Source organism: Cherax quadricarinatus, chromosome 1, assembly GCF_038502225.1.
Source record: "Cherax quadricarinatus isolate ZL_2023a chromosome 1, ASM3850222v1, whole genome shotgun sequence".
Classification (NCBI taxonomy): domain Eukaryota; kingdom Metazoa; phylum Arthropoda; class Malacostraca; order Decapoda; family Parastacidae; genus Cherax; species Cherax quadricarinatus.
In genome coordinates this window covers 63,206,655-63,234,154 of record NC_091292.1, presented here as the reverse complement: position 1 = coordinate 63,234,154, position 27,500 = coordinate 63,206,655, and the positions used below count along the sequence as shown (strand labels likewise).

The 27,500-nt window shown below is 41.3% G+C and overlaps 1 protein-coding gene across 2 annotated transcripts in view; it reads left to right on the top strand.

Moving 5' to 3' along the window:
• The window catches only part of LOC128685541 (glycine receptor subunit alpha-2-like), an 85,576-nt gene that overhangs the window by 55,421 nt on the left and 2,655 nt on the right, over positions 1-27,500 (top strand). The window contains exons 6-9 of one of the 2 annotated variants that reach the window (XM_070082515.1): positions 7,431-7,574; positions 9,168-9,406; positions 10,686-10,787; positions 25,674-25,802. In XM_070082515.1, coding sequence (XP_069938616.1) covers positions 7,431-7,574; positions 9,168-9,406; positions 10,686-10,787; positions 25,674-25,802 — 614 coding nt within the window. The remainder of the gene's footprint in view (positions 1-7,430; positions 7,575-9,167; positions 9,407-10,685; positions 10,788-25,673; positions 25,803-27,500) is intronic. The other variant, XM_070082520.1, reaches the window with a different exon arrangement.

Here is a 27,500-nt window from a genome sequence, read left to right as displayed (position 1 = left end):
TACTAATTAAAGGAAAATTATAGCAACAGTAGCCACTAGAAGAACAGCGATAACAACAACGACACCAACAGTAGCCACTACAAAAAGAGCGACATTAAGAACACCAACAGTAGCCACTACAAGAACAGCGATAACAACAACGACACCAACAGTAGCCACTACAAAAAGAGCGACATTAAGAACACCAACAGTAGCCACTACAAGAACAGCGATAACAACAACGACACCAACAGTAGCCACTACAAGAAAAACGATAGTAACAACAACAACAGCAGCCACTACAAGAGCAGCGATAGTAACAACAGCAACACTAGCCACTACAAGGAAAACGATATTAACAACAAAAATAGCCACTAGAAGAACAGCGATAGTAACAACAACAGTAGCCACTACAAGAACAGCATATAAATAACAAAAAGGCACAATACCGTGACTGGAACGATACACAAATAACCCACACATAGAAGAGAGGAACTTACGACGACGTTTCGGTCCGACTTGGACCAAGTCGGACTGAAACGTCGTCGTATGCTCCTCTCTTCTATGTGCGGGTTATTTGTGTAACAGCGATATTAACAACAACACCAACAGTAGCCACTACAAGAACAGCGATAGTAACAACAACAACAGTAGCCACTTCAAAGACAACGATATTAACAACAACAACAATAGCCACTAGAAGAACAACGATATTAACAATACCAATAGTAGCCACTACAAGAACAACGACAACAACTATCTCCCCCACCCTCCCTGCAGGCACCACCCAGAAGCTCACCACCACTGCTATGTCAGGGATCAACAAAGACACACTCAAGGGTAAATTAGTGCACCAGGTGTCGCTTAAGGGCGATCATATCTTAAACTTCACCGAAGCGTCGTCAAGACCACACTGATATATCCCATTTGTTAGGCTATCCCCATTTGTCGTCAGTTTCCATTCGTTTCACAGGGCGCAAAAAATATTGCATCAAGTATACCACAGACCATAGCAACCCACATGAGCTCCACCTGGGCTCCACTTGAGCTCCAAAGAGCTTCACCTGGGCTCCACCGAGCTCCACCTGGGCTCCTCACCCTCCAGCGTGTGAATTGCACATTAGCTTTTTTTTTTTTTGTTAACACGGACCAACACGCGACTACGTTGTGTATGTTCACCAGTCATGATCCAGAAGATATATATATAAAGCACACGCTACTCCCTGGTTAACAGCAGTGTGACTGGTGTTAACAGCAGTGTGACTGGTGTTAACAGCAGTGTGACTGGTGTTAACAGCAGTGTGACTGGTGTTAACAGCAGTGTGACTGGTGTTAACAGCAGTGTGACTGGTGTTAACAGCAGTGTGACTGGTGTTAACAGCAGTGTGACTGATGTTAACAGCAGTGTGACTGGTGTTAACAGCAGTGTGACTGGTGTTAACAGTAGTGTGACTGATGTTAACAGCAGTGTGACTGGTGTTAACAGCAGTGTGACTGGTGTTAACAGCAGTGTGACTGGTGTTAACAGCAGTGTGACTGGTGTTAACAGCAGTGTGACTGGTGTTAACAGCAGTGTGACTGGTGTTAACAGCAGTGTGACTGATGTTAACAGCAGTGTGACTGGTGTTAACAGCAGTGTGACTGGTGTTAACAGCAGTGTGACTGGTGTTAACAGCAGTGTGACTGGTGTTAACAGCAGTGTGACTGATGTTAAAAGCAGTGTGACTGGTGTTAACAGCAGTGTGACTGGTGTTAACAGCAGTGTGACTGGTGTTAACAGCAGTGTGACTGATGTTAACAGCAGTGTGACTGGTGTTAACAGCAGTGTGACTGGTGTTAACAGAAGTGTGACTGGTGTTAACAGCAGTGTGACTGGTGTTAACAGCAGTGTGACTGGTGTTAACAGCAGTGTGACTGGTGTTAACAGCAGTGTGTCTGGTGTTAACAGCAGTGTGTCTGGTGTTAACAGCAGTGTGACTGGTGTTAACAGCAGTGTGTGTGTTAACAGCAGTGTGTCTGGTGTTAACAGCAGTGTGACTGGTGTTAACAGCAGTGTGACTGGTGTTAACAGCAGTGTGACTGGTGTTAACAGCAGTGTGACTGGTGTTAACAGCAGTGTGACTGGTGTTAACAGCAGTGTGACTGGTGTTAACAGAAGTGTGACTGGTGTTAACAGCAGTGTGACTGGTGTTAACAGCAGTGTGACTGGTGTTAACAGCAGTGTGACTGGTGTTAACAGCAGTGTGTCTGGTGTTAACAGCAGTGTGTCTGGTGTTAACAGCAGTGTGACTGGTGTTAACAGCAGTGTGACTGGTGTTAACAGCAGTGTGACTGGTGTTAACAGCAGTGTGACTGGTGTTAACAGCAGTGTGACTGGTGTTAACAGCAGTGTGTCTGGTGTTAACAGCAGTGTGACTGGTGTTAACAGCAGTGTGACTGGTGTTAACAGCAGTGTGACTGGTGTTAACAGCAGTGTGTCTGGTGTTAACAGCAGTGTGACTGGTGTTAACAGCAGTGTGACTGGTGTTAACAGCAGTGTGACTGGTGTTAGCAGTGTGCCTGGTGTTAACAGCAGTGTGACTGGTGTTAGCAGTGTGACTGGTGTTAACAGTGTGACTGGTGTTAACAGCAGTGTGACTGGTGTTAACAGCAGTGTGACTGGTGTTAACAGCAGTGTGACTGGTGTTAACAGCAGTGTGACTGGTGTTAACAGCAGTGTGACTGGTGTTAACAGCAGTGTGACTGGTGTTAACAGCAGTGTGACTGGTGTTAACAGCAGTGTGACTGGTGTTAACAGCAGTGTGTCTGGTGTTAACAGCAGTGTGACTGGTGTTAACAGCAGTGTGACTGGTGTTAACAGCAGTGTGACTGGTGTTAACAGCAGTGTGACTGGTGTTAACAGCAGTGTGACTGGTGTTAACAGCAGTGTGACTGGTGTTAACAGCAGTGTGTCTGGTGTTAACAGCAGTGTGACTGGTGTTAACAGCAGTGTGACTGGTGTTAACAGCAGTGTGACTGGTGTTAACAGCAGTGTGACTGGTGTTAACAGCAGTGTGACTGGTGTTAACAGCAGTGTGACTGGTGTTAACAGCAGTGTGACTGGTGTTAACAGCAGTGTGACTGGTGTTAACAGCAGTGTGACTGGTGTTAACAGCAGTGTGACTGGTGTTAACAGCAGTGTGACTGGTGTTAACAGCAGTGTGACTGGTGTTAACAGCAGTGTGACTGGTGTTAACAGCAGTGTGACTGGTGTTAACAGCAGTGTGACTGGTGTTAACAGCAGTGTGACTGGTGTTAACAGCAGTGTGACTGGTGTTAACAGCAGTGTGACTGGTGTTAACAGCAGTGTGACTGGTGTTAACAGCAGTGTGACTGGTGTTAACAGCAGTGTGACTGGTGTTAACAGCAGTGTGACTGGTGTTAACAGCAGTGTGACTGGTGTTAACAGCAGTGTGACTGGTGTTAACAGCAGTGTGACTGGTGTTAACAGCAGTGTGACTGGTGTTAACAGCAGTGTGACTGGTGTTAACAGCAGTGTGACTGGTGTTAACAGCAGTGTGACTGGTGTTAACAGCAGTGTGACTGGTGTTAACAGCAGTGTGACTGGTGTTAACAGCAGTGTGTCTGGTGTTAACAGCAGTGTGACTGGTGTTAACAGCAGTGTGACTGGTGTTAACAGCAGTGTGACTGGTGTTAACAGCAGTGTGACTGGTGTTAACAGCAGTGTGACTGGTGTTAACAGCAGTGTGACTGGTGTTAACAGCAGTGTGACTGGTGTTAACAGCAGTGTGTCTGGTGTTAACAGCAGTGTGACTGGTGTTAACAGCAGTGTGACTGGTGTTAACAGCAGTGTGACTGGTGTTAACAGCAGTGTGACTGGTGTTAACAGCAGTGTGACTGGTGTTAACAGCAGTGTGACTGGTGTTAACAGCAGTGTGACTGGTGTTAACAGCAGTGTGACTGGTGTTAACAGCAGTGTGACTGGTGTTAACAGCAGTGTGACCGGTGTTAACAGCAGTGTGACCGGTGTTAACAGCAGTGTGACCGGTGTTAACAGCAGTGTGACCGGTGTTAACAGCAGTGTGACTGGTGTTAACAGCAGTGTGACTGGTGTTAACAGCAGTGTGACCGGTGTTAACAGCAGTGTGACTGGTGTTAACAGCAGTGTGACTGGTGTTAACAGCAGTGTGACCGGTGTTAACAGCAGTGTGACTGGTGTTAACAGCAGTGTGACTGGTGTTAACAGCAGTGTGACTGGTGTTAACAGCAGTATGACTGGTGTTAACAGCAGTGTGACTGGTGTTAACAGCAGTGTGACTGGTGTTAACAGCAGTGTGACTGGTGTTAACAGCAGTGTGACTGGTGTTAACAGCAGTGTGAATGCGTTTATTTTACTTGTTTTACTTTGTAACTAACAACACTAGCTAATTAAAATCTAAGTCGTGCACACTACCCTGTCTACTTCTGTAATCATGTACGTCTCCCTCGTCCAACTCTACAGTCATGTACACTTTTTCTGTACCTTACTACAGTCCTGTACACTTCTGTATTTTACTAGTCGTGTGGGCACTTGGGTATATTGCTGAAACGTTTCGCCTGCACAATAGACTTCTGCAGTTGAATATAGGAGAACGAAACAGGAGAAAACAGAAACAGTTTTGAAGTAATCAGTCCATCAAAACTTTCGACTGAAGAAGCCCGTTGTACAGGCGAAACGTTTTGGCAATAAAGTTACCCAAGTGTTACACTTGTGACTTATTCATAAACTTGTCGCTGTATTGCATACATCACTGATATGATTACTAGCCATATACACATCTTCCACACCGTCTAGCACATCTTCCACACCTTCTAGCACATCTCCCACACCGTCTAGCACATCTTCCATACCGTCTAGCACATCTTCCACACCGTCTAGCACATCTTCCACACCGTCTAGCACATCTACACCGTCTAGCACATCTTCCACACCGTCTAGCACATCTTCCACACCGTCTAGCACATCTTCCACACCGTCTAGCACATCTTCCACACCGTCTAGCACATCTTCCACCCGGTCTAGCACATCTTCCACACCGTCTAGCACATCTTCCCCTCTACTATCGTAGCCATGTACACCTCTGTACAATCATGCAGACATGTACACCTCTGTACAATCATGCAGACATGTACACCTCTGTACAATCATGCAGACATGTACACCTCTGTACAATCATGCAGACATGTACACCTCTGTACAATCATGCAGACATGTACACCTCTGTACAATCATGCAGACATGTACACCTCTGTACAATCATGCAGACAGGTACACCTCTGTACAATCATGCAGACAGGTACACCTCTGTACAATCATGCAGACATGTACACCTCTGTACAATCATGTAGACATGTACACCTCTGTACAATCATGCAGACATGTACACCTCTGTACAATCATGTAGACATGTACACCTCTGTACAATCATGCAGACATGTACACCTCTGTACAAACATGCAGACAGGTACACCTCTGTACAATCATGCAGACATGTACACCTCTGTACAATCATGCAGACATGTACACGTCTGTACAATCATGCAGACAGGTACACCTCTGTACAATCATGCAGACATGTACACCTCTGTACAATCATGCAGACAGGTACACCTCTGTACAATCATGCAGACAGGTACACCTCTGTACAATTATGCAGACATGTACACCTCTGTACAATTATGCAGACATGTACACCTCTGTACAATCATGCAGACAGGTACACCTCTGTACAATCATGCAGACAGGTACACCTCTGTACAATCATGCAGACAGGTACACCTCTGTACAATTATGCAGACATGTACACCTCTGTACAATTATGCAGACATGTACACCTCTGTACAATCATGCAGACAGGTACACCTCTGTACAATCATGCAGACATGTACACCTCTGTACAATCATGCAGACATGTACACGTCTGTACAATCATGCAGACAGGTACACCTCTGTACAATCATGCAGACATGTACACCTCTGTACAATCATGCAGACAGGTACACCTCTGTACAATCATGCAGACAGGTACACCTCTGTACAATTATGCAGACATGTACACCTCTGTACAATTATGCAGACATGTACACCTCTGTACAATCATGCAGACAGGTACACCTCTGTACAATCATGCAGACAGGTACACCTCTGTACAATCATGCAGACAGGTACACCTCTGTACAATTATGCAGACATGTACACCTCTGTACAATTATGCAGACATGTACACCTCTGTACAATCATGCAGACAGGTACACCTCTGTACAATCATGCAGACAGGTACACCTCTGTACAATCATGCAGACATGTACATTTTCTCTGTATCTTGGTAAATTAGATACATGTGCAACACTTGGAAATCTTTATTGAGGAAACGTTTCGCCACACTGTGGCTTCATCAGTCTAATACAAAGAAGATTGGTTGATAATCAGGAATTTGAGGTAATCAGTCCCTCAGCCTGGATTCCATGTAATCAGTCCATCAATCTTGAAAAGAGTACGGCATATGCGCGAAGAAGTGGCTTATATACTGTAGACAGGTGAGGGACTGATGACCTCAAACTCCTGATCTTCAACCATTCTTCTTTGTATTGGACTGATGAAGCCACTGTGTGGTGAAACGTTTCCTCAATAAAGATTTCCAAGTGTTGCACATGTATCTAATATATCAACATGTTGGTGTACTGTAAACCATTCATCTACCTTGCTACACTGAGGTACGCTTCGGTGCCTTCCTACATTTTCTTGTATTCTTCGGGAAGCAATAAACCCGCAAGGCTCATAAAGCGCCCGTAAAATTAGGTAATCGAGTTTGATCCCAGGAAGGAAAGGATACCTGTGGTTCCTGAGATTAAGAGTCCTTCACTGATACCAACTTTCATACAGTCATGCACACTTATCTTCCTACAGTCATGTACACTTATATTATCTTCCTGCAGTCATGAACACTTATTTTCCTACAATTATGTACACTTATTTTCCTACAATCATGTACACTTATATTATCTTCCTACAATCATGTACACTTATATTATCTTCCTACAATCATATACACTTATATTATCTTCCTACAATCATGTACACTTATATTATCTTCCTACAATCATATACACTTATATTATCTTCCTACAATCATGTACACTTATATTATCTTCCTACAATCATGTACACTTATATTATCTTCTTACAATCATGTACACTTATATTATCTTCCTACAATCATGTACACTTATATTATCTTCCTACAATCATGTACACTTATATTATCTTCCTACAATCATGTACACTTACATTATCTTCTTACAGTCATGTACACATACCTTCCTATAGTCAAGTACATATTTGTAATCTTTCAACTACTATGTACTTACATATTTTTGGTACTACCGTGTGAACAATCTTGTACGTCCTACAGTTATGTATTCATCGAACGAGGTGGAGTTCAACTGGCGGAAGTGGTCTCCTGTGATGATCAACAAGGATCTAAGGTTGCTTCAGTTCAAGCTTAAGAATCCCATGAATAACTACATTCGAAACTCTTCTTACGACGAACTGGGACGTGAGTATCAGGACCTGGCACTCCTTGAAGTGTTTGGCCCTCCCTAAAGTGCCTAGCTTTCCTTGAATTGTCTGGTCATTCTTGAAGTGTTTGATCACAGACTCTGTCTCCAGAGTCTGTATTCAGCTTAGGGTCTTCTCTCCTTGTCTACAGATTTCATAATCATACTTTTCTTTCATCAACAGTTTGTCTAGATCGTGTAGCAAGACTTTCCTTGTCCTCTCCGGTTTTTATTCTCATCATTAATTTCACGTAATCTGCTAACATGAATTTATATAGGACATTCTTTCTCTCTCTCTCCCTCCCTGCTTGTCTGTTATATATACCAGAAACGGAACTGGTCCCAGTACCAATCATTGCTGAGCTTCTCTTGTCCACCTTATACCGCTTTCTAGATCATCATTCATTCTCCTTTTCCCAAGATGTTATTTGATATACCTTTCGTCTAATCCCTCCTCGCTCCTCCAGCTTATGGGCTAGTTTCTTGTACGAAGCAGCGTCAAATGCTCGTGGCTTGGTTGGTAGCGCTCTCAGCTCACACACTGAGGGTCCGCGAATCGATCCCCGACACGGGTGAAACGTTGGAAATGTTTCCTTACACCTGCTGCTCCTGTTCACCTAGCAGTAAGTAGGGACCTGGGTGTTAGTCAACTTGTTGATGCTAGCTAGATCTGCAATGGCTGTGCCATCTACTTGTAGAAATAAAGATTATTATTATTATAGTCAATCCATGCCCTCATTTTCCAGTTATATTTATGTAAACCTATCACAGAAATTTATCAGGATATACCATCTTCAAATCCGTGCTGGTTTGTATTTATGAAACCACTTCTCTCCGTATGCTCCACCACACTACTTCTAATCATCCCCTCTGTTACCTTATTCAGTATGCCTGTCAAGGATACTGGCCCGTAGTTTAACGTTTCTGTCGGTCACTTTTCTTATATGTGGTAACTACATGATCTGTTTTCCACATTTCTGGCAACTGCACTTTTTCCTTTAACTTTTAGATTTTCGCTAGCGCTTCACACAGTGCCTCTCCTTCCTCGGAACCAATAGCGATTCTTTATCAGATCTCTCTGCCAATGATATATCTAGTTCACTCAGTAGCTTTTTCACTTTTCCCTGCTGTGTTGGAGTACAACAGCCGCTGTTGTATCATTTTCGCTTCTCTGGAGTTGTCTATGGCTTCATAGAGAACACCTAAATCATTTGTTCAGTTCTTCGCAAACTTACCTCTCCCCATTCCTTCCACATTTTTATTTCCTGCTCGTTATTGATATCATCTTTCTAATGACTGCGTGGCAGTTTTGGTTCAGATTTTCCTTTATTTATATAGGTGAGTAAGCATTCATCTCCTTTAGTCTTACTATAGTCAGCGTTGCATTAATATTGTCTCCGCAACATTTTCTGGCGAAGCCTCTGGCCATCACTTTTCATCTACCTAAATATACCGTTATATGTAGATATTTTTTTTAGATTTTATTATTTTGTATTATATTTATCCCAAACATTTTTATTGTATCTGACAAGAGATTAAAATACTGATGCTTAATAACTTCTCACTGTATTGTGATGATGGGGGTTATCTAGACGGTGAGCGTCAGGTGCGGCAGCTGGTTCTTGAGCTGGAGTTCTCTCGTGCGATTGGCCACCATCTGGTACAGACGTTCGTGCCCTCTTTCCTGGTGGTGTGTCTCTCATGGTTCAGCTTCTGGCTAGGTTTGGACGCCATCCCCGGCAGAGTGACGCTGCTGGTCACCTCATTACTCACACTCACCACACTCTTCACAGGCATCAAGGAAGGCTTGCCCCCTGTAGCCTATGTCAAGGTGAGTTTACTTCTTCATTTCAGGTTACTCAGGGATTTCCTCCTACCCTTCTACCTTATTTATAAAAAAAAAATCGTTCATGTTAAGAGCTAAACTGATGTGGGTCACTCAGTGCAAGACGTGGTAGAGGCTTGATCCTCCGTCTGCTAAGCGTGAGACAGACGTACTTCTTTTATTATAACAAAATTAAGTACCACACTGCATCATGTGGCTTCCCTGATCTATAAGAGAAAGTATTAAGTATACTTAAAATACCCATGACCCTGGGTGGTTTTCTTGTATATATATATATATATATATATATATATATATATATATATATATATATATATATATATATATATATATATATATATATATATATATATATATATACACACCGTCACAGTATCAGCCTGAGCTATGAGATTGCAATAGGGCGATTAGGATATCGTTATGCATTACACTAGATTCAGTAGTTATTACGGCTTAAGGTTTCATCAAGGGGTTTTCTGTCTGTTTCAGTCTTAAACAAAATAGTTATCACGTCCAGTTGCTTACAGTGCTAGGTTCAACTCTATTTCTAACTTTATGCAGAAAAAGTTCTCCTAGTCAGTATCGTCAATCAGTTTAATCTTCACAAGGGAACACTGGCCCCTCTCTCACAGTAAAAAGATATTATCTGGCCTGCCCTCTCCTCCTTTGGGCAAGAATTTATACCACATGAAAGAATGTACGGCATTCTGACGAGGGGAATATTCTTGTTCAAAAAATAGAAATATTAGTGTTCTAATGCTAAATTTTCCAGCTGTTAATGGAACGTTCTATCTCTCCACCCCACACCCACACCCACACACACACACACACACACACACACACACACACACACACACACACACACACACACACACACACCTATACACACACAAGCATAAGTGCCTGGAAACACGTGGTAACGACGTTCAATATACTCACGAGGAACCTATAGTGTGGACAATGGCAGGTTGTCCGAAAAGCGGGAACTAGGTATACGACGCACGGAACAGTTTGACGTTAAAAACACAAATGAGTCGCAGGTATATTTCTTTCAGCCTCAGAGCGATCAAGAGAAGGAATGACCACGAGGCGGAGACAGGATCCAAACACAGCTTTTCAACAATTGTTAAGAAAGTGCTCACGAAGCCAGGAGAGTGAACCAGTAAGTCAGGTGAACCCAGTAGCGGCCAGGTGAATATGTACACACATTGACAGATAAAGGTTCACACACCACTAAGTGCTGACTATTTCCTGTGCGTTGCAGGCTATCGACGTGTGGATGGCAGGCTGCATGGTGTTCATCTTCGCCGCGCTGGGAGAGTTCGTTATAGTGCGCTGGCTCAACATGAGACGACCTCCCAAGCAGGTAGACCCCGCCTACCTTTGCAATACACACAACTTATCCAACTTCTCCACCTCGTTAAAGCCTACACTCCTCTAAGAGAATAAATCAGCAGCACGGTCATTGCCGTTTCAACTGTGTGTTGTAACTATTCCTGTTCGCCTCCCTCCGGCCCCCTACAAGGTTTTGTGACATATTTAACTTTCAATGTGCTCTTCAAACTTTGCTTTTAATCTTGCTGAATGTGACAAAGGAAGTACAGTACCTCAAGGTAGGACTAATAAGCTAAGAGTCAATTTGATGATTAGGAAATTAATGTGTAGCATTTACAAATATTTATTATTTAGTTTTTTTTTTTTTTTTTTTTGCATTACTGTACATATTACCATTTGAGTTTTTGTATTTTAGCCAACATTATTAAAAAATTCGTTCTCATAAAAGTAATAGTTGCTATATATATTATTATCTATTTTGTTCCCTTTTAGCTTTGTAAATAATTTGTATACAACTGTAGAGTTGTGTATATATAGGAATCTAAGTAGACAGACATCAGAGAAGATACATTGTAAGATGTCAGCGTTATCAGCCAGCATATTAGACAATGTGATCACCTTCAACAATTGAGTTTTCCCAGCTAAGTTTTTGTGACTTCCGCCTGAACATCCTGTCCTCATTTTCACATTTCGTATTGTTATTATTGTCCACCAGCTAAACTACGACGTACGGCTACAAGACCATAAATAATACATTCACTTGAAGAATGTATTTCCTATACAGTGCAATATATATTTTACTTTTAATATTTGCATAAGGTTACGCATAAGGTTACCTAACTTAATGGCTAAAAATATATCACTTGTATAAAAACTGTAGCCTTAATGTAAAAATATTTTATATGCTTTCTTATAGCAGATGTCATATATTATTGGTAGAACATTATATAAGAGTATTGCATACCCAAATGTGGACAGGTTACTTTCCGTATATCAGTACGCTTGTTGATAACATTATCACTGAAGTAAATACCAAGGCGTATATTTCCCTCAGAATATATATATATATATATATATATATATATATATATATATATATATATATATATATATATATATATATATATATATATATATATATATATATATATGTCGTGCCGAATAGGCAGAACTTGCGATCTTGGCTTAAATAGCAACGCTCATCTTGCCATATAGGACAAGTGAAAATTTGTGTATGCAATAATTTCGCCAAAATCAATCTGAACCTAACGATAAAAATACATTTCACTGTGTTTGTTTAGTATTAAATTATTGTAAACAAATCTAAAATATATTTAGTTGGGTTAGGCTAAAATAAATTGCTCTTGTTATAATAAGGTTAGGTAAGTTTTCTAAGATTCTTTTAGTGCAAAATTAAAAATTTTTACATTAACATTAATGAAAAATATATATCTTTAAATGTATAAGAGAAAATTTCAGAGAGGACTTAATTTTAAACGAGTTCTAGCTAATTGTCGAGTTTTACATATTCGGCCCGACACATATATATATATATATATATATATATATATATATATATATATATGCAAAACAACCACTGTGAAAGAATAGAGAAATTCCAAGCACTTTCGTGAATATTATTTCACAGAAGTTGTTTTGCATATTCTGAAATCACCTGTTTACAGTGATCTTATTGCATATATATATATATATATATATATATATATATATATATATATATATATATATATATATATATATATATATATATATATATATATTGAATAGTTTGTAATTTACTAAATTCTTTAAAGAGTTTTTATGAGGATAGTGAGGCTCAGGTTAGGGTGTGTAGAAGAGAGGGAGACTACTTCCCGGTAAAAGTAGGTCTTAGACAGGGATGTGTAATGTCACCATGGTTGTTTAATATATTTATAGATGAGGTTGTAAAAGAAGTAAATGCTAGGGTGTTCGGGAGAGGGGTGGGATTAAATTATGGGGAGTTAAATACAAAATGGGAATTGACACAGTTACTTTTTGCTGATGATACTGTGCTTATGGGAGATTCTAAAGAAAAATTGCAAAGGTTAGTGGATGAGTTTGGGAGTGTGTGTAAAGGTAGAAAGTTGAAAGTGAACATAGAAAAGAGTAAGGTGATGAGGGTATCAAATGATTTAGATAAAGAAAAATTGGATATCAAATTGGGGAGGAGGAGAATGGAAGAAGTGAATGTTTTCAGATACTTGGGAGTTGACGTGTCGGCGGATGGATTTATGAAGGATGAGGTTAATCATAGAATTGATGAGGGAAAAAAGGTGAGTGGTGCGTTGAGGTATATGTAGAGTCAAAAAACGTTATCTATGGAGGCAAAGAAGGGAATGTATGAAAGGATAGTAGTATCAACACTCTTGTATGGGTGTGAAGCTTGGGTTGTGAATGCAGCAGCGAGGAGGCGGTTGGAGGCAGTGGAGATGTCCTGTCTAAGGGCAATGTGTGGTGTGAATATTATGCAGAAAATTCGGAGTGTGGAAATCAGGAGAAGGTGTGGAGTTAATAAAAGTATTAGTCAGAGGGCAGAAGAGGGGTTGTTGAGGTGGTTTGGTCATTTAGAGAGAATGGATCAAAGTAGAATGACATGGAGAGCATTTAAATCTGTAGGGGAAGGAAGGCGGGGTAGGGGTCGTCCTCGATAAGGTTGGAAGGAAGGGGTAAGGGAGGTTTTGTGGGCGAGGGGCTTGGACTTCTAGCAGGCGTGCATGAGTGTGTTCGATAGGCGTGAATGGAGATGAATGATATTTGGGACCTGACGAGCTGTTGGAGTGTGAGCAGGGTAATATTTAGTGAAGGGATTCAGGGAAACCGGTTATTTTTATGTAGCCGGATTTGAGTCCTGGAAATGGGAAGTACAATGCCTGCACTCTAAAGGAGGGGTTCGGGATATTAGCAGTTTGGAGGGATATATTGTGTATCTTTATACGTATATGTTTCTAAACTGTTGTGTTCTGAGCACCTCTGCAAAAACAGTGATTATGTGTGAGTGAGGTGACAGAGTTGAATGATGAAAGTATTTTCATTTTGGGGATTTTCTTTCTTTTTGGGTCACCCTGCCTCGGTGGGAGACGGCCGACTTGTTAATATATATATATACACACACACACACACACACACACACACATATATATATATATATATATATATATATATATATATATATATATATATATGTCGTGCCGAATAGGTAAGACGCGATTCTGGCTTAAGTAGCAACGCTCTTGTTGCCGAATAAGACAAGCGAAAATTTGTGTATGCAATAATTTCGGTAAAATCATTCTGAATCTAACAAGAAAAATATATTTCATTGCGTTTGTTTATTATTAAATTATTGCAAACTTATCTAAAATATATTTAGTTGGATTAGGCTAAATTAAAATGCGCTTGTTATAATACGGTTATTTAGGTTTTCTAAGGTTCTTTTGATACAAAATTATTAATTTTTAGATTAACATAAATGAAAAAAATATATATCTTTAAACGTATGAGAAAATTTTAGAAAGGACCTAATTTTAAATGAGTTCTTGCTAATTGATTAATTCTACCTATTCGGCACGATACACACACACACACACACCAGTGAAGAGGCGGGGCCAGGAGCTTGGACTCGACCCCTGCAATCTCAACTAGGTTAGTACAACTAGGTGAGTACACACACACACACACACATTATATATATATATATATATATATATATATATATGTATATATAATATATATATATATAATATATATAATATATATATATATGTATATATATATATAATATATATAATATATATATATATGTCGTGCCGAATATGTAAAACTGGTCAATTAGCAAGAACTCATTTAAAATTAAGTCATTTCTAAAATTTTCTCTTATACGTTTAAAGATATATTTTTTTCATTAATGTTGATGTAAAAATTTATAATTTTGCACCAAAAGGAACTTAGAAAACTTACCTAACCTTATTATAACAAGAACAATTTATTTTAGCCTAACCCAACCAAATATATTTTAGATTTGTTTACAATAATTTAATACTAAACAAACACAGTGAAATGTATTTTTTTCGTTAGGTCAGAATGATTTTGGCGAAATTATTGCATACACAAATTTTCACTTGTCCTATATAGCAAGATAAGCATTGCTATTTAAGCCAAGATCGTAAATTCTGCCTATTCGGCACGACATTATATATATATATATATATATATATATATATATATATATATATATATATATATATATATATATATATATATATATATATATATATATATGCAATAAAATTACAGTAAAGAGGTGATATAATATGCATAACAACCACTGTGAAACAATAGTGAAATTCCAAGCACTTTCGTGACTTCTCACATTATCAAGGAACCATAAAAAACAAAACATCAACAGGAAGCATATAAAGGAACAAGATTACACCTCACAGTCACGTCACAACAACCAGACTACACCTCACAGTCACGTTAAAACAACCAGACTACACCTTACAGTCGCGTGTGTTTCACAGAGTTGGGTGTTGTCACCGGACTGCGAGGTGTAGTCTGGTTGTTGTGACGTGACTGTGAAGTGTAGTCTTGCCCCTTTTATGCTTCCTGTTGATGTTTTGTTTTTTATAGTTCCTTGATAATGTGAGAAGTCACGAAATCGCTTGGAATTTCGCTACTTTCACACTGGTTGTTATATATATATATATATATATATATATATATATATATGCAAAACAACCATTAAGAAAGAATAGAGAAATTCCAAGCGTTTTCGTGACTACTCGCATTATCAAAGAACATTGTTTCTTGATAATGTGAGTAGTCACGAAAGCGCTTGGAATTTCTCTATTCTTTCACTGTGGTTGTTTTGCATATTCTGAAATCACCTGTTTACTGTGATCTTATTGCAAAAGGGATTTTTTTTTTATATTTTAGTGAAAAACGCAACAGAGTTATACATTAGAGTAAAGAATATCCATTATATATAACAAAAGAGTAAATTGTACATAAAACAAGCGCCCACAGCTTTTCGTGACTACTCGCATTATCAAATTGACATTTTACATTGTATTCTTGATAATGTGAGTAGTCACGTAAAGCGCTTTCCATACACTACATTCATCACCACAAGCGAACTTTCACGTATATTTAGTAATATTTTTCTATTCTTTCACTGTGGTTGACCGCAGCAGTTTTGCATATTCTGTAAATCACCTGAACTTTACTGTGATCTTATTGTATATACACTTGATGTATGATAAAAATCACACACATTACATTATCTCATTATTAGCAGTACATTTGGTACACAGACATATTTATCACGCCTGCATGTCCTTTGCTTTAATACAACCACCAATCCTGATAATACATTACAACATATTCCAAATTTAACTTATCCATAACATACATCAGTATACCATTCTGAGTATGACCGTATACTTTTCACATGCACACAAATATTGCTCATTTCCATGTCCATAAAAATCTTAACTTTTCCCTTACAAACCACCACAAACTTACTTAAAACACACCCCACAACTACGCTGCCATTTCACACCATATCATGGATCCTCATACATTCCCAAATTCTGAGACGAGCCCGGTGCAACCCCTGAAAATCCAAACACATCCCCCCCCCTGGCCAACAAACCTCTGACATTCATACTTCGATATCCTTCAGGAAAAACCCTTTCCCATCTACTTCCATATATCCCCCTATTACGACTAAGTGTTTTGTACATTGTTGCAGCCAATACCTTCTTTCGCACCATAGGCCCATGATACGAAAACAAAATCCGTTATGATGTACACCAAAGCACGCTGCACAGACTCTTCCACACCTCCCACATCTAAACTCAATGCCCTTAATACCGATAAGTATACACTCCAAATTTTTACAAAAATATACTACATGAAAAGCTGTTTCCCTATCCCCACACACCCTACATACGTCCTCCACCATCAACCCTCTCTCCCGAAGCACCACACCAGACGGCAATATTCCATGAAGGAAACGAAACATTACCTCTCTCACTCGTGGTCTTATGCGCACCAACCGCAACCTTACCCAAATGGCATACATTGGGTATATGCCCTCAACATTTGCAATCACCCTCACCCCTACAGAACGCTCCAGAACACCTACCCGTATCCTAGACGGATCTCTAACATACAATAAAGCTGCAGCACATCCTCACACTCTCTCATCTCTGATCCTACCCACCACCTTCGTGCCTCCTCATATAATGCTTGCACACCCTTCCCCACACGACCTTCCACTCGGAGAAACCCCCTCTTCAAATATATACACTTAACCCTTAATCTTATATCTATTAAACCCAATCCACCTTTGTCGACCGGTAGCATAACAACACTTCTACCCAACCAATCACACCCAGAACCCCATATATATCGAAAAACCTTTTTTAGCATTCTATTAATGTCCGGTCCTGCCAACGGATATACTGCTGCCACATGCCAGACCATACTATATAACATCACATTCACCACTATTACACGTTGATGTATCGTCAAATGCAAGGGTCTCAAAACATTTAACCTACCCACCAACCTATTTTAGGGATTAAGGTATTCTGGTCTGGTGGTGAAAATGTTACGCATAGCCTTTATGACCATAGTTTAGTCGATAAGTATTAAACTCCCATTATCAAACGAAATAAAAATTAGCCCCGATAGGCCAGCGATTATTTTAGCAGTGAGCGGGTCATCATCCGATTATAATATTCATGGCAGTATACACTCTTGTTTCCTGACGAATAAAAAAATAAGAAATTGCACTTTGGATACATGTAAGAGTGTCATCTTATTTTAGAATTCACTGTTTGGTTGTGTTTATTCATTGGGGTATAAGATCTAACCGAGGTAAACTTAAGTAATGAACAGGTAATCATCTACAAAAGACCCGTGCCAGGAGACACTGCTGTTTCCTGACGACTAAACCACCACTACGAGTAGTTTCATACTTTGTATATATTCTCATAATGTGTGTGCACTGATAGAAATAGTGTAAAATACACTCGAAGAGGAGTATATCTCAATGAGTACATCCTTAGAATTTGCTTTGTTAATCCCTGTAAAAGGAATTTTTTTTTTTTTTGGATATTTACAATAACCTCTATTACACAATCCCAGTACAGAAAATAAACACTATAGATAATGGCCATATTACAACCATATACACAACCCACAACATATCCTACAAACCCCTCCAGTGTAGCCACACAGCTGACACTTCTCCCCCCCCCCTTAAAATATTTACATTCACCGTTCTAAGAAACATACCATTATTATCCTAAAATTTAGGATATTTTGAAAGAATCCAAGACTAGGACATGAATAAGATTATCCAAATGTTTCATCGTGATTTTAGTAAGATAACACCATACTAAACTCCTTATAACATCTAACACACCACATACAAACATACCAAAACTTAACACACATTCCACCAGACTAGACTTTCGCTGTGCCTTCTAGCACGTGCCTAACTAGTATTTTTATACAAATAAATATACAATGAATATTAATTTAGGTTACCAATCCTTATTCACACATGATTACATAATAGGTAATTACTTCAAAAGTGATGCAGGAACACGTTACAAAAATTGCAAAAAACCTCTAATGGTTCAAGGAACATAGTGACAGGAATACCCTCTCAAGAAAAGTTAAAATTCACTTGCAAGACCAGTACAAGAGGGACATAATTCTCTACCAAAGAAAATATTCATGTTATACATTTTATATGTTATATATTTATAAATGTTATATATTTAAACTTTCATTTATACCTTCCCCAACAAGGGAACTAAACAAAACAGATCTTTCACACCATCACATCCAGTTCCACACGTGTACCTCCAGTCACACCCATCCACCCATCACTTCACACCCAAGGAGGTCAGCCCGTTGAATGCCCCTGACTCCCGACATTTTACCAACATACTCACCCCTGAAGTTAAGAACCCGTTATAATGCCAATAAATTCCCTATTGTTAGTCCTCTATAACCTTCAGAAAAAACCTCATCCCACCTTTTCCCATATGTCTCTATTGCGACACAAAGTTCGATAAAACGTCGCCGCCAAAATCCTTCTCAGCACATCCCCACCCTCCTTACCCCTCATACCCCACAAAACATATATGTAGTCCACGATTATATATGCTAAACCCCTTGCCACACCCTTATCCACCCCACTCATATCAAGACTCAACGCTGGCAATACAGACACACCATGATCCCCCACCCTTGCCACTACCTTACTCATCCATACCCTGATGCACTCCCAACCTTCACAAAAATAGACCACATGATAAGCAGTCTCTTCCCCACTGCGTCTGCTACACCCCCCACCCTCGATGACCCTCCTATCTCGGAGCATCGCTCCCGTTGGCAATATACCATGTAGGAAACGATACATAACCTCACGGGCCCTAGGTCATATCCTTAATTTACTAAATCTTTGCCATATTACATCCCATGCATACATGGGGTAGATCCCTTCAACCGGCGCCACTACATGTCCCTCTAACAATTTACACAAAGTTCCCACCTTTACTTTTCCCGGTTCCCTGGCTAACACTAAGGCCCGTAACAGTTTTTCACATTCCTTCATTTCCTCCCCTATACCATTTCTGTAGGTGATCATGTACCTTATCTAGCTGCCCCCCCCCTTCCCTCCGTCCACCTGCACGCATCACTTTCCTCTTAATGAACACACATTTCATGCGCTTTCTCAAGTCCAACAAACCCAACCCTCCCTTACATACTGGCAATGTCACTACCTCCCTTTGCAACTAGTTGCACCCTGAACCCCACAAGAATTTGAACACCATTCTAAGAATACTCATGATTGCCGTTCCTGTTAACGGCAACACTGCCGAAACAAACCAGACTTTACTATATAGTAATACATTGATGACAATTGCTCGTTGCCTAAAGGTTAAATGGTGAGGTCGCAGCATTCCCAAACGTTGCTGCACCTGTTCCACCATCCTATTCGAATTGTTGACCCTTGCAGCACTCAGGTCAGCCTCATATATGACACCACAGATCTTCAGACTCCCAGTCTGACGCTGCACGACATCACATCCCCATTCTAATCTCCCTGCCCATTCTCCCAGCCCCATTATCATTGACTTCTCCAGATTTACCTTCATCCCAGTAGCTCTCCCAAATATGTGTACAACTTCCCACAAAACTCCTAACCGTGTCTCCTCACACACCAGAATAGTTGTATCATCAACATAGCCCACCAAGCCAGGCCAAGGCTTCTGCACACCATCCCCCCCAGTCCTTAGATGATCCTCCACCATCCTATAAAAAGGATCCTGAACACATGCAAACAATAGCTGTGATATAGGACATCCCTGCCGAAGACCCCGCTCCATGTTGACTCCCTCCCCCACACACCCATTGATTTGCACCCTTACTTTCACTCCTGAGTACAACGTATCCACCCACCCCACTATTTCTTCGCCAAACCCCTGTCTGAGGAGAATATCCCATAAGCCCCTCTTTCCACCCTGTCATAAGCCCCTTGCCAATCCAATGCCATGTCCTCCAGGAACCCCTTTATGATCCCGTGGCCCTCGACCATTGACCTACCTGGCAAACAGTTTATAATCAGCACAAAGCAACGAAATGGCTTGGTAATCCCGAAGGGTACTCTGCGTTTTACCCTTTGGGACCAACACTACCACCACCGTTGCCTGCGATTCTCCCATCTTACCTCAGTCTTTCATGGCATTCATTAACCTTACTAGGAAACCCCTTAGTAGACCCCAGTGTTGTACATAAAATTTGCTTGGTAAACCATCTATCCCGGGCACCTTTCCCTTCCTCATGTCCATAAGGGCTCTCCATATTTCCTCCTCCTCAATGACCCCACCCAGTGCCTCCCAATCACTCTTCCCCAGTTTGCACGGCACATACTCACATACCTGCCCAAGAACCTCACCATCCACCCCACTACTTTTCCTGTACTCCTCAAACCATCTATCTACATACACACTCATCCACATTGTTTCCCGTAATACTTGACCCTCTCTAAAACCCCCACCAAAGAAATTACTTGCAATCCTGGTACTGTAGTCGTTTGCTGTCATACCTTCAGCTTGTCACCCCACAGTACTTCGTCCAACCCCGCTTGTACCCATACCGCTGCAAAATGCTCTTCTTGCAAATCCCTTATCCTGTCCTTCAACATTTGTATTTCCTCCACGGGGTAAACCCCCGCCGCCACCACCCCCCCTCCCCGTGTAACAATCCCGTAATCTAGATTCTAAATAATTTGACAAACCATACCGCAATTGATTAATGTGTTTGCCCTCCCTCACATAAAACTGACATTCTTACCTTAGCCACACTATCCCACCATCCTACCACATCCTCCTCAGTCCTTCCCTCTTCACAGAGCTGTTCCCAAAATACTGCAAAACATTCCACTCCCTCCCCATCCCCCAAAACCATCGTATTCAGTTTCCAATAGCTTCCCTGCCTACGAGCCAAAGCTTCCCACCCCACCTCCACTATTACCACCCTATGATCGGAAGACACCATCTCAATAGTTTTAAAAGACTCTACCAAAACCCTCTGAGATAAATATAAATATATCCTGTCCAAACGAGCCGCGTATCCTCGCCTTATAAAAGTATGTTCCACCTCCCACAGACCTCCCCCAAAAGCATCACGTAACTGAAGATCTCTAAACAGGCCCCCTAAGACTGAGGAAATATATCCCTCTCCTCTAGGTTCCACGTCTGCCCCCTTAACTACACAATTCCAATCCCCCCCCCCTCAGTCGCCACAGATGGTAACGTGCGTAGGAAGTACACAAGTTCCTCCCGCACAAAATCCATCTTTACTTTCACTTCACTTTCTGCTGGGGCATACACACACACAAATGCCACTCTCTTCCCCATCCACCAACCTTCCACACGTAATACTCTCCCCCCTCCCCTCTCTTTCCTGTGCAATACAAATGGGCTCGCCTCCCTGATCAACACATCCACTCCTCCTTTTAAATGCTCAGACGGCAACACATAAGCCTGGTACCCAGGCACCACTAATTCACGACCAAGTTTAAAATTATGTTCCTGCCACGTCAACCTTGTATCTATTCAAAAAGATCCGGAAGTACTCACATTTTACACCATCACACAGACCATTAATATTTATTGTTACACACCTGAGGCTGGTTTAACGTTTCCCTCCCCACCTCATTTCACGACTCTTCCCTTTCTGACCATTTCCCTGGGCATTGCCTTTGCCACGTACTCCACCCTCCTTCCCAACCATCCCCCCCTTCTGTTGTGGCCCTCTCTTAGAGACACTCTGGGTAGCATAACCCCATGCCTTTTTCCCTGGCCTTTGCGCTGGCGTCAGAACATCGTCTGAATCTGACGCCGCCGCCCTTTTCCTCGTTGCCCCCTCCATCTCCATATCTGTGTCCTGGGAGTCCTCACAATGGACTTCCACCTCTACCACCCTGAATTCGCCTCCATGTCCTTCCATGGCACTCGCACTGTCCATCACAGGTGCCACCTAGTCCTCCCTCCTCCCGCACACACCCCCTTCCACCCCGATCCCAGGTTCCTGCTCGCTGCGACTCTCCACCTCCGTAACACCGTCGCCAACTCCTCCTCGATAGCTTTCACTTCTGTGCCCACTTGCACCTCTTCACTCAACAACTGTACTGTTAATGGGCTGGGTGATTCATGAACCACCACGTCCCCTTCCGATTCCACAGGAGGAGCCACCACCTCTTCACTCCTCATGCAACCATACCCTCCTCCTTGCCTCCGCTCTTCTTCAGGCATTGTTTTCTCATGCGCAGGTGCTCCGCCTCTTTCAATTCAATTCAAAGTTTATTCTCTATAAGGATTACAATGCTGAGTTTACAGAATTTGGTTATTGTGTGGTTTATATATAGTAAAATAATGATTGCAGAGTGTACCACTAGAACACCTAGCATGGCTAGGCATTTCGGGCAGACTTAGTTTAAATCTTAATTTTAAAATATTACAAATTATGAGGTAAGTTGGTATTATGGCTAAGTGACTAAATACTAGTTTGTGAGTTTAGCAATGTGAATGTTTTTGTTTTGGCACAGTACATAGTTTCAGTATTGGAGTATCACAGGATTCATTATTTTAAGATTGAAATTAATATTTCTGTTTATGGTCAAATGGGTGAGTGAGTGTAAGTGTGAACCACCAGGTGGTATTCGTGTAGTTAGTTGACGGGGTGTATCAGGGAGATAAGATGTTTTCTAATGGTAGTTTTGAAGGTGATGAATGTGTCTGCAATTCTAGAGTTCTCAGGTAGGGTATTCCAGATTTTAGGGCCTTTGACATACATTGAATTTTTGTAAAGGTTTAGTCGGACACGGGGAATGTCGTAGAGATGTTTGTGTCTGGTGTTATGCCTGTGGGTTCTGTCACAACTATCAAGAAAGCGTTTTAGGTCAAGGTTGATATTGGAGTTTAAGGTCCTGTAGATGTAGATTGCACAGTAGTAAGTGTGGATGTACTGTGCAGGGAGTAAGTTTAGATCTATGAAGAGTGGGGGGGGGTGTGTTGCCAGGGATGGGATTTAGTGATTATTCTTACTGCAGCTTTTTGTTGGGTTATTATTGGCTTTAGGTGTGTTGCTGCAGTTGATCTCCAAGCACAAATAGCATAGGTGAGGTATGGATAAATAAGTGAGTGGTATAGTGTGAGAAGGGCATTTTGCGGCACGTAGTATCGTATCTTGGAGAGGATCCCAACCGTTTTGGATACTTTTTTGGTTATGTGTTGGATATGTGTGCTGAAATTCAGGTTGTTGCCTAGGATTTTGCCCTCATTATGTCTGGTAATTAGAGTGTTGTCGATCTTAATGTTAATTCGTGCATCTCCTGCTCTGCTACCAAACATAATATAGTAGGTTTTGTCAGTGTTAAGTGTTGGCTGTCATCCAAGTCGATAGTTTGATCAGCTCCTCGTTAACAATGGTGTTGAGGGTGGCAAGATTAGGGTGAGAGATGACATAAGTCGTGTCGTCAGCAAAAAGAATGGGTTTCAGGTAGTGGGATACGTTTGGAAGATCATTGATGTAAATGAGGAAGAGCAGGGGACCAAAGACACTTCCTTGCGGAACTCCAGTATCAAGTGGCCGTGTTGTTGATGCTGTGTCTTTAATGGTGACATACTGATACCTATTAGTAAGGTAAGATTTGAAATAAGCTTGCCACAATCTGCTGCCATATGGTCATATTCGCCACACAGTCAGCACGTACGCCTCTGCCCGGCATACGCCACCATTACCTGGGTTTTAAACTCCTCGAGATATACATATGAGGTATAGGATGTCTCACCGTCATCTTGAGATTGAAAGTACCCTCAGGAAATCCAGCCTAAGCTCCTTTTACCCATTCTCCAGGTTGGGCTAGATGTACAGTCCCATATCTTTTGAAAACACTTCTGATATCTGCTTCATCAGCCTCAAAAGGCACGTTGCGGAGCTTGACCCACGAATAATGTCTTGATACATCCGTCAACCTGACCCTCACTGCCGGTGTTACGTTAATGCTGACATTTTGGTAACGATCCACCAACGCCTCGTACACTTGAGCTGTTAGCACTTTCACGAATATTCTATAAACACCATTTAGTGCCACTCCATATAAATTCTCGTCTCTGATGCCACATCTCTCTTATAATTTTGGGCAATAACACCTCGACTGACGTAGGCGTTAAAGCCCCACTAATGAGCTCAATGCCCACAGTATTCACTCTCCGGCGCACATATAGCACCATATTGTTTTCTGAGTAGCTCTTCTGGGTAAACAGTAGAGGGGTGCAAAGCACGACCGCACTCTACCTCATCCAGGCAGCGAATGGCCTTAAAAGGAATTAAGGAATTCCTAACATAGTTCTAACTGCCGCGTGATAAGCTTCAAGCCTAATTAATTAACCAACAGTAATTTGACCAATCAGTGAGACGCAGGTCGTGTCAACACTGAACTCGTGCACTAACTTTAGTTTAAGAAAAATCCTGCTCATGATGATCTACATGGAATACAACAATTTAAAGAATTGTTAAGAAAGTATCAACAAGATACACAAGTGTTGGTCGTCACGGCTACACTAGGAGCCACATTATAGACTTATGTTGTAGTGTGGATTTTCTTTCTGTTGTAAAGCCAGGACGATTGTTATTTTTATAGGGAAGCGTTAAACTCGTAGGGCCATACAGCTCCATGGGAATAGGTAAATGTGTTTGTTCCGAGTAAGAGGTGGGTAACTCCATTTCTTTATAATAATAATAATAATAATATCTTTATTTTACTACAAGTACATGTACAAGGTATACAGTCCTAGCTGACAACAATGACATACTACTGTATAGAAAGTCCCTTGTTATGCTCCGCATTTCGGGCAAATTAGGTCAGTGTCCCAGGATGCGACCCACACCAGTCGACTAACACCCAGGTACCCATTTTACTGATGGGGAACAGAGACAACAGGTGGAAAGAAACGTCCAATGTTTCTACTCTGGCTGGGAATCGAACCCAGGCCCTCGCCTTGTGAAGCGAGAGCGTTAACCACCAGGCCACCAGAGCCATGGCACCGCCATTAAAAGGCAAACTGGGTAGTAAACAACCCTTTTTTATTTAATACATCAGTGTCATGTTCTCTACAAGCGTACTTGATCCAACTTCTTTATGTCAGTGGTAACAAGCGTGTACAATGTTATATAATCCTGATCTTAACTGTCTAGACAGCAGTAGAGGCAGCTTGAGTATAGTTAGTCCACAACAAAAGTCTTCTAGTAAATGCTTTATTGTTTATTTCTGTCAATGCTCTTGCAGCGTCATGCTGACGACAGGTATGACCGCCGACGCGGCTCTGTCAAACAGTTTACCGTCATGTCCAACAAGATCAGTGACATTGGCGATAAACCACTCTCTTCCCAGTTCAGGAAACTTACGAATATAGAGGTAAGCAATGACCTAGTACCTATCTTTATTACAGACACCGTGTAAAAAATTGTAAATGAAATATAAAGAAAAATTATGGGAGATTACTAGAGTGGATTTATTTACTATTCTAATATTTTGTATTTTACTTAGCTACTTTATAAAGCCTTCGTATATTTGCGTTCCGAGTTCACAGAATGCACTAGTGATGATTGCTTTGTTAACTACAGTCATGACTTGATGATTTGATATCCTAAAATAAAAACTGTCATTTATATTGACCTGAATTTCAAAAAAAAAATCCTTTAGATTGACTTGAAAAAGCCTGATGTACAGGCAAAAATTTGTTTAAATGAATTATCTTATACCTGCAATTTGTGTCTTTATTATAATATTCTTTAGTCTTCGATCTCTCCTCTCAGAAACTTTTTCATCTTGTAAAATAAATACCATATGAGCTTTGTATCTCCGAATACTTTTTTCATGTCTCGTCTTGGTAACTCTTCCACTCCCAAGTCTCAAGTCTTATATTGACTACCATATCTTTTCCTAACTTCGGGATGAATTTCAGTTATGAGTTTTCTTCACTGGGTCTTCTTCCATCTTCCTTTCTCGTTAACCTTTCCACTTTCTTATCTATGCCTATCATCATTACATCACTTCTGTCTAGTAAAGATGTTCAAGTGTTTACTCACATTTTTTTTAAACCATTTGTTGGTGTCAATTTCCCGTTTTATTTCTGAACTACGATCGTGGATTTCCATTTTTGTGCTAGTTGACCGGTTCTCAGTGACCTGAAGTTATTTGCTAGTGGTTCCAATAGTGTGCTTGGAGCAGGAGAGGGTGACGTTTGCTAGTGGTTCCAGTAGTGTGGCTGGAGCAGGAGAATGTGACGTTTGCTAGTGGTTCCAGTAGTGTGGCTGGAGCAGGAGAGGACGTTTGCTAGTGGTTCCAGTAGTGTGGTTGGAGCAGGAGAGGGTGACGTTTGCTAGTGGTTCCAGTAGTGTGGTTGGAGCAGGAGAAGGTGACGTTTGCTAGTGGTTCCAGTAGTGTGGCTGGAGCAGGAGAGGACGCTTGCTAGTGGTTCCAGTAGTGTGGTTGGAGCAGGAGAAGGTGACGTTTGCTAGTGGTTCCAGTAGCGTGGTTGGAGCAGGAGAGGGTGACGTTTGCTAGTGGTTGCAGTAGTGTGGTTGGAGCAGGAGAGGGTGACGTTTGCTAGTGGCTCTAGTAGTGTGGCTGGAGCAGAAGGTGACGTTTGCTAGTGGTTCCAGTAGTGTGGCTGGAGCAAGAGAGGGCGTTTGCTAGTGGTTCCGGTAGTGTGGTTGGAGCAGGAGAGGGTGACGTTTGCTAGTGGTTCCAGTAGTGTGGTTGGAGCAGGAGAGGGTGACGTTTGCTAGTGGTTCCAGTAGTGTGGCTGGAGCAGAAGGTGACGTTTGCTAGTGGTTCCAGTAGTGTGGTTGGAGCAGGAGAGGACGTTTGCTAGTGGTTCCAGTAGTGTGTTTGGAGCAGGAGAGGGTGACTTATGCTAGTGGTTCCAGTAGTGTGGCTGGAGCAGGAGAAGGTGACGTTTGCTAGTGGTTCCAGTAGTGTGGCTGGAGCAGGAGAGGACGTTTGCTAGTGGTTCCAGTAGTGTGGTTGGAGCAGGAGAGGGTGACGTTTGCTAGTGGTTCCAGTAGTGTGGCTGGAGCAGGAGGTGACGTTTGCTAGTGGTTCCAGTAG